At 37.0% G+C, this 8,275-nt stretch overlaps 2 protein-coding genes and 1 pseudogene across 2 annotated transcripts in view; all 3 read right to left on the reverse strand.

Annotated features, from left to right (window-relative positions):
* Positions 1–318: 318 nt before the first annotated feature.
* LOC110114896 (mannose-specific lectin 3-like) lies at positions 319–1,397 on the reverse strand. The gene has a single exon (XM_020847968.2). The coding sequence runs from the start codon at positions 1,238–1,240 to the stop codon at positions 476–478; it is 765 nt and encodes a 254-aa protein (XP_020703627.1). The 5' UTR covers positions 1,241–1,397; the 3' UTR covers positions 319–475.
* A 1,335-nt stretch (positions 1,398–2,732) lies between these two features.
* Positions 2,733–8,275, reverse strand: part of LOC114578357 — a 22,254-nt pseudogene continuing 16,711 nt past the window's right edge.
* The window catches only part of LOC110114409 (cucumisin-like), a 9,208-nt gene continuing 8,663 nt past the window's right edge, over positions 7,731–8,275 (reverse strand). The window contains exon 9 of the mRNA XM_028698016.1: positions 7,731–7,809. Coding sequence (XP_028553849.1) covers positions 7,731–7,809 — 79 coding nt within the window. The remainder of the gene's footprint in view (positions 7,810–8,275) is intronic.

Below are 8,275 nucleotides of genomic sequence, written 5' to 3' on the forward strand. Positions count from 1 at the left end.
GGGCCAATCTACATCTGGCCCAAGGAAACCTCTGTGTGCCTCCGTTATTTTTTGGGAGGCCTACACCCCATAGAAACTGTCTACCTAAAACTGGCCCTTGGCCCTACGAGCATCATCCGAATACCAATCAGAATGAGTCACGTCACTCATTTGCTCAGGTATTGCTCGATACTGTTGAAGAAGTGGTGCATTTTGATTGTTCTCCAGATTATTATAATCTGCGTCCAACCTCCGCGCGGAATAATTTATGTCCTTTGTGAGTAGATTATTTACTCTATACTGCACAATTAAATTGTTTAATGAAAACTGGATAGGAACGCCAACGAATACTCGTAAAATATTCCTTTTACTTAAAAAGGCATTACAGTGGATAAGGCTTTGGCTTCAACTACACGTCAGCCAAGCCCCCACTACTCAACCACCGGGGCTAATCCCCGCGTCTCCAAAAAAAAAAAAACAAAAAGAGAAAAAAATCTCAAGTATCAGTGGACCAGATCGCCGGTCCGTAGACGGCGGCCCGGCCGTCGTTCTGCACAACCAGCACATAGAATCCGTCGGCTTCCGCTGCCTTGCTCGCCCACACAACCTTGAACCGGTCGTCGACGACTGCGAGCTGGCCGCGGTGGTCGAGTCTCACGAAGCAATTCCTACCTTTTCCCTTCGTACCGCTCTCCCAAACGACCCCTTCCGACTCCTTAACGAGCTCCAATCCACAGTCATCCTTCATAGCCAACGCGTGCTCTCCGCTCGCCAGCTTCGAATTATCACATAGAACTTGCGATGAGAACATGTGGTTACGAGCATTGGGAGAGGGAGAGTGCTTTGCCAGCTCGGCGGCGCCGGCCGAGCTGCGGTAGGGTGTTGACCAGACTGATGGGCCGTAGATGGCGACGTGGCCGTCGGAGCGAAGAAGGGCGGCGTAGCTGCCGGATTTGGTGGGTGGCGAGGAAGACCAGATGGTGGAGCCGTTGGGAGCTTGGATGAGGAGTTGGCCGCGGTGGGTGAGGGTGAGCGTGCAGTTATTAGTGCGGAGATTGCCTGTGTTGGATTGGAAGCGGAGGGTGGGGTTGTAGAGAGCGAGGTTGCAGTCGTTGTGGATTCTGAAGGCGGCGTTTGGGGTGAAGAGTTGGGTGTTGGTGGGGAGGGTTTCGCCGGTGAGGAGGATATTGGTGGCGGCGGTGGAGGAAGGAGAGGGGAGGAGGAGGAGGAAGAAGAGGAGTGGAATGATGCGGAAGACCATTCTTTGTTGCTCTGTGTTAGAGATTGGTTGTAGTGATGTGGAGAATCGGGAATGAATGAGGGGGTCCGACTTTTAATAATAAGGAATGCCTTATCTTCTTGTTGATAAGATCTGTTTTGTGTAGGCCCACACAGCCTTAACGCGGCCGCTAAGAGCTAAAAGAAAAGGACCTATGGATTTGTCCGAAGCAAAAAAACCCCTAAATCATAACATTTAATTAAAGGATATCTTTAGCTCGGTTTGTCGACGTGCTCGGATGGGAACCCCTTATCCTGAGTTGGATTTCCTCGAGCTGCAGCGCCCCTTTGGTGGGGGCTCCAAAGCATCGGCTGCGGGTAAAGCGGTGTGGCTGACCCGGTAGGTCAGTTGGGGTTTACGGATCGTCAAGCGCATTTGGTTTTAGCCAGATGTGGCAGCAGATGGTTCCTCGACATAAAAATAAATCATAAATCATAAATCATAAGAACTAAAACTCAAGCTTTTAGAAATTGAATATGATTGTCAATAGCAAAAATCAGGTTGTCTTTTTGGATCGAAGTATTTCACCATTTCTTTTATTAGTCTTTTGTTTTATTAGAATTTGAAATAATGATAGTTTTTAGAAGATTCTTCAGATTTTATAGAATGGACCTCCAATAGAACTTTTTTGCAAGGTTACCTTCAGATTATCAATCAAAAAATTATATTTACATATTTGAAAGCCTTAGAACTTTAGTTTCAAATGTAATTTTATATTTGAAATTAGTGTTTTAAGGCTTTCAAATGTGTAAATGTAGCATTCTGATGAATAATTTATATAGAATGTTTCATCAATTTTATGATTTGCAGTAATCATAATATTTGAATTAATCTGTCCAATGACATAAATAAGTGGTGAGAAAAAGTCTTTAAATGAAAGCTGAAAGCCTGCATCTTGGTAGTTACTGTGGCATTCTAATGGATAATTTGAAATCAACCTTGCAAATGAGTTTTATTGGAGGTCGATATTGTAAAATCTGTAGACAATCTTTTAAAAATCATCATTATTTCAAATTCTAATAAATTAACAGAAGTCTAAGAAATGAAATGGTCAAACCCTGCCATCCAAAAAGACAATCTAATTTTTGCTATTAGCGATCATATTCAATTTCTAAATGCTTTGAGTTTTTGTTGATTATAATTTATGATTTTGATCTGCTTTCCTTCATATCCTTCAATAAAATTTCTTCATATTTAATTAAGAGCTCAAATCATATTTAATTTTAGACAATTTTTTTACTGCTTTACTTTTCAGATCGCAACTACAATTTCTATTTGACCAATGTCTTTTTGCTGCTTTCAAAAGATTGTTGTACTAAAAAGCTGCTTTTTACAACACTTTAAAAAATTACTTTCTCTACAATAACTTAAAGAGTATGTTTTCCTAGTAAGTTATTGCCGAACCTGGAATCTTAACTTGATTTGGTTCGAGTTGAGGTCCTGGAATATTTTAGTATATATATACATATATTACTTTGTTCAATTTTTATAATAGAATATAGATTAATGTTCTCACAATAAATTAATGGTGAATCATTTTTCGTTTGGGACAGTTTTTTGTTGCTTCTTACAGCAATTTTTAGTAAAAAAAATTAAAATTTGTATACTAAAAAATTGCTTTAAGAAGCTATTAGAAACTTGTTCCAAATGAAGTCTCAAAATGATCTCTATTATAACAACTCACCTAAGTAGAGCAGCAGCTCTTCCTTACATTTCCAGTGGAATCAGCAACATTGATTGCTGTGCCTTGAATGGGAGAGGCCCAGCAGAGGCTGCTGCCTCTTGTGCAGCCAGAGCCTTCTTTCTCACAATGTGGTAAATCTCTGTGAGTATTTTCTGAAATGCTTTCTCAATGTTGAGTGCTTCCAATGCAGAGGTCTCCAGAAATGAGAGCCCTTCTTTCTCTGCCATTGCCTTCGCATCGTCGGTTGAAGTTGCTCTCAGATGGTTCAGATCAGACTTATTACTACCCACCATCATGACAACAATATTGGAGTCTGCATGATCTCTGAGTTCGCGAAGCCATCGCTCGACATTTTCGAAGGTTTGCCGCTTTGTGATATCGTAGACTAGAAGTGCTCCTACTGCGCCGCGATAGTAGGCGCTGGTGATGGCGCGATACCTCTCTGTGTCCCATATCTGAGCTTTAATTGTCTTCCCTTCCAACTGTTAAGAGCAACATAGTGCTTAAGTTACATATAAACATAATATCAAGTTGTTAGGCAATAAGGATATCAACTTTGGTAAGAATAAAGAGGAGAAATGGCGGTTCCCTCCAATAGTTAACATCATCTACTTCTGTTGTTTTTTTTTGGAAGTTAGGGGCTTCGAACGTGAGCCTCCCGGGAGGAAGTGATTCATGTCTACCGGACAAGCTGCATGCGCGAGCTCTCTACTTCTGTAGTAGTTGTTAGGCAATAAGGATATCAACTTTGGTAAGAATAAAGAGGAGAAATGGCGGTTCCCTCCAATAGTTAACATCATCTACTTCTGTTGTTTTTTTTTGGAAGTTAGGGGCTTCGAACGTGAGCCTCCCGGGAGGAAGTGATTCATGTCTACCGAATGAGCTGCATGCGAGAGCTCTCTACTTCTCTAGTTTACTCTACTAGTTGCGGAGTTATAGTATCACATCAATGGAACTACTTTCTAACATTTAGATTCACTATTCAATACAATAACAACAGAAGAAATAGTTGTTATTGTATTGAATAGTGAATCTAGTAAATATTAGAAAGTAGTTTCATTGATGTGAAATTATAACTCCGCAACTTGTAGACTGAACTCCGGCTCATTGTCCTCCTCTTAGATATTAAAAGAAACAAAATGATGAGCTTATATTTCGACATAGCAATTAGTGGCTACAATGTCTGTTTGAAAAGCAAAAAAATAATATTTTTAGCTGAGAATAAGAACAATGAATGTTCGACTATAGCGAACATCTGGAAGAAATTAGCTTAAAATGCAGTCGAATATATGTGTAAAATATTAAACTGATCGTCCAAGCTGAAAAGCAAATCAGGGAAAACTAATGCATTTCCCATTCCGGAGATCAAGTCCATAACAAAGCAAGTCATGAAATCATTTAATGCAAGCTACGTGTATGAATAACGTGTTTCTAGAGGCCGTACTTTGTTAATGAAAGAAATTCAAGGGTAACGTTGCCTATGCCAAGCCCTCACCACACTTAAGTTGGCAGGAGCCTTGTGCACAAGGTACACTATATCCTCTTCCACTATAGAAATTTCAATTTCATTAATGTTTTCATTGTTTTTACTTCTTTACAGTATCATCTTATCTATTTGTCACTCTTGTTCTTATATACAAATATGAAAATATCATCTTTGTTAAACTTATAATCTCTTATGTTAATCAATATTAGTAACTAATAATAACGTAACGAGCTTTTGGTTGAATAAATGACAAAAATATCCTAATCTGTCAAACTCGTCCTACATAAGATTATCTCATTCCCAACATTTCTGATTTTCTGATGGCATCACACATCATTTGCTCATGACTAAATGAATAATAAGGATTCATAAAGCTAATCTTAATAAGGATGATAATGATGATGAATGAATTTCTTATAATAGAATATAAAAATATGTGGCATGAAACATCTAACAAAAATACCAAATGAATTGTTATGGCATAAACCTTACTGCCAATGAATGAACTAAAAGTTTCCCTCTCTATCACTGCAATGATAAACAATACCTTACATAAAAACTAGATAGTGGTTTATTGTATATTAAATTCTGCATGTACCAAATTAAAAAACAAAAAATATTTCTTATCTAAATTTTTTTTTCAATTCATTTTGTTTCAAATCAAGCTACTAATTTCATGACTGAATTGCTAAATTATACAACCAATAAATCAAGCATTTAACCCTTTTTTTATCACAAATTTGATAAATTGGGTTCTCCACAGTCCTTCCAATTGATGATGCCTTGATAAATATATGCCTCTCACACTATTAAACGTACTAGAAAAAATCACTCCAATTTCTTGAAAGGGTGTATTAAAAAATGTTCAAACATAAAGTTTTACTTCATACTTTTCAGGAATGAGCTTCACAAGAAACCATTGCCTTTGGTTTGAAAAAAGTATCCATAACTCCATAAATAAGTCAAGAAAATGCCTCAAAATCAACAATTATTATAAAAATAGCCAGTACGCACATAAATCTACAGTGGAATTGACTGCAATCCTTGAAATATATCCAAATACAAGGTGAAGATCATGCTATTCAACAATGAAGTTGATACAAAAAATTACTATTTGAATCAAAATTCTGTTAATTAATAGATATTTTTTGTTGGTTCAAGCATGCCTTTCATTTGTTTCTGGGATAAAGCACAAAACTAATTACCTTTATGGAAAATATAGTTTACCTAATTACCTTCCACTGATAAGAGCATATTATGCATCTTTGAAAATTTCTATGACAGCAAACAAAGGAATCGATTGTCCAATTAGAGGAAATCTTTTTTTTTTTTTCATTCACAACTTTTCTCCCTAACAGCAAACAAACTATTGTCCCACTGATAATCACAAACTTCCTCAGTTCCATCCCATCTTCCATCACTTCTGAAATGCATATTATGTCAATCTGAATTTCATTGAGTTTCACAATCATTACGTAGCGAATCATGTTTAAGAGTTTTAGGTGTTAGTGATGTAGAGTAAGACTATGTTGTTGGAGATGGACGAAATCTGCCTTATCTTCACAAACTAACATCTCCACAGCTACCGGTCATTTTTTGATTTCTCAATGGAACACGGGTTATAGGCCGTAGGGCTACTGGTGTTAATATTCCTGCTAGTAAACCTTAGTCCTATCAGTTGTGCCTCCTCTATCATTGCTTTTTTCTTCATAGAGAATATTCAGAAAGTTCACTTCAACACCCCTAGCAACAAGCCTCCTAGTTCAAAAAATGTTCAACTTCATGTTTTTCAGGGTAGCCTGGCCTATGGGAAGAATAAGAGATTCATGCTGTCCAACACTTCTTCAATGATCCACCTTTGTCTGCTCCTAAACTCCTTCCACATGTCCATTCCTAGGGAGATTTTGGGCACTAATGCACCATAAAAGATTTATTTTTATAATATACCTATATTTTGAATTAGTTTTGAATTTATTTTAGTTTTATTACATTTAATTGTTTGAATTAACATAAGATAATATAATTTTAGGAATAAACAAAGTTTTTAGTTAAATTAGTTAATTTTATCTTGCAAATCTTATTCCTACAAATAGGAGTTGAGAATATATTATTTTGATTATTGAATGATGTATTTCACTTGAAAAGATTTCCTTCCATAATTCTCTCCCATCTCCTTCAATTTTGCTCATCCATCAATTTCTCTCTATTCAACGGGATTTCTCTCGTCCCAGTCTCACTTTCTCATTTCAATGTTTTTTCTACTCCATCCGATATTGTTATGATACATTGATGCAAGCACGCTAAGTGTCGTGCTAAGTAAAATAGGTTTCTACCTTTTCTTTCTTCTCTAAAACTCCCCTCTTCAATTCCCTGAAGGCTAAATCAAACATGCAGCAAAAGAAGGAAGAAGAAGATCAAGATGAAATCTTCATCAATGGTCCATCATCAAATTGAGATTAAATAAATTCTTGTTTCCTTCGGACTAACCTTCTTCAAAGCAAGAGGGTTGCATCTCTTGACTAGTATCTTCTTCCTTTTCCATTAAAGACATCTGCAAGTCATTACCCCGAAAGATTTGTAGGTGAAAATTTGCCAAATTTGAAATTTTTCGCATTGTGCTCTCTTGGATTAACAAAAGTTGTGGTTGTGGTGATGTTAATTTCTCGGTTCTGCTATTATGGTGAGGATTTGAACAAAGCTTTATATGGATGCTCAACTTCACATAGAAAAAGACTCAAAATTTCATAATTACTAAATTATGGTGATGTTCATGATGAAGATGATTTGATATGTTGATGCTCAACTTCACATAGAAAATAAGACTCAAAATTTCATAATTACTAAATTATGGTGATGTTCATGATGAAGATGATTTGATAAAAAGGATTTCAATATCATCAAACATAGAAATTATCTTAAAAACTCGTGCGAATTTTGATCCATGGCTTTCCAAATATGATTGTTAAAAAGGCCATAAATGCTTCTCACAACCTGGTTAAGAAACTCCAATAGCAAAATAAACAAGGCTAAGCCAACAAAGGACTTGATGCATGGCCCTTCGACAATATTAAAAGTGCAGAAACGACCATTATGTATTCATGTACTCATGTAACGGAAAGTGGTTGGAATCAATTGTCAGCAATGATTGCAGACTTTATCAACAATTATGGTCATAGAAGTAGTTCTATAATGGTTGCATGGTGTTGGACTGTCCACTGATAATCAACAAAAGAGTTGGTTGCCATTAATGATCGCTGAAGTTGTTTGCCACAGGTGCTTACCAAAATGTTTAGTAGAAGTGCTCACTGCATAGTTGGGCTAACGTAAGGCGCATGGCCATCGAACACCCCCTCGCTCTTTCCAACACTCGCCATTGGATGACTATCAAAAAGAACAGAAAAACAAAAAATAAATAAATACGGGAAAATTTTCGAACTAAGCAAGATTAACAATTAAACTATAAGAATAAGCATGTTAATTTAAAAATTTAAATGTAGGCAAAGTCGGGCCTTTGAACGGCGACTTAGGTGCGACCAGAATTCCACGTGGCAGCCGATGTGGCAGGCATTTTATTAAAGCCTAAGTCGCCCGTTAAACGGGCGACTTAGGCTTTAATAAAAAATCTGCCTTTCCCTTCCCGATTACTTCGTCTCCCTCATTCCCATTTCAGATCTGATCGCTGCTCCGCCGCCTCTTCGCCGGATTAGGTAATGTAGGGTTGTTTTATGCTTTTTTTTTGTTAAATAAGTTAAATATATGTTGATTATTGTGTATTTTGCTTAGAGAAGTAAAGATTAATGATTGTAGAAGTGGTTATGTTGTTTTTTTTGTAAATTTCTTTGTTTGT

The sequence above is a fragment of the Dendrobium catenatum genome, unplaced genomic scaffold (assembly GCF_001605985.2).
Source record: "Dendrobium catenatum unplaced genomic scaffold, ASM160598v2 fragScaff_scaffold_1028, whole genome shotgun sequence".
In the NCBI taxonomy this organism is placed as follows: domain Eukaryota; kingdom Viridiplantae; phylum Streptophyta; class Magnoliopsida; order Asparagales; family Orchidaceae; genus Dendrobium; species Dendrobium catenatum.

Coding starts and splice junctions, on each gene's coding strand:
- LOC110114896 (XM_020847968.2), bottom strand. CDS start 1,240: ATGGTCTTCCGCATCATTCCACTCCTCTTCTTCCTCCTCCTCCTCCCC.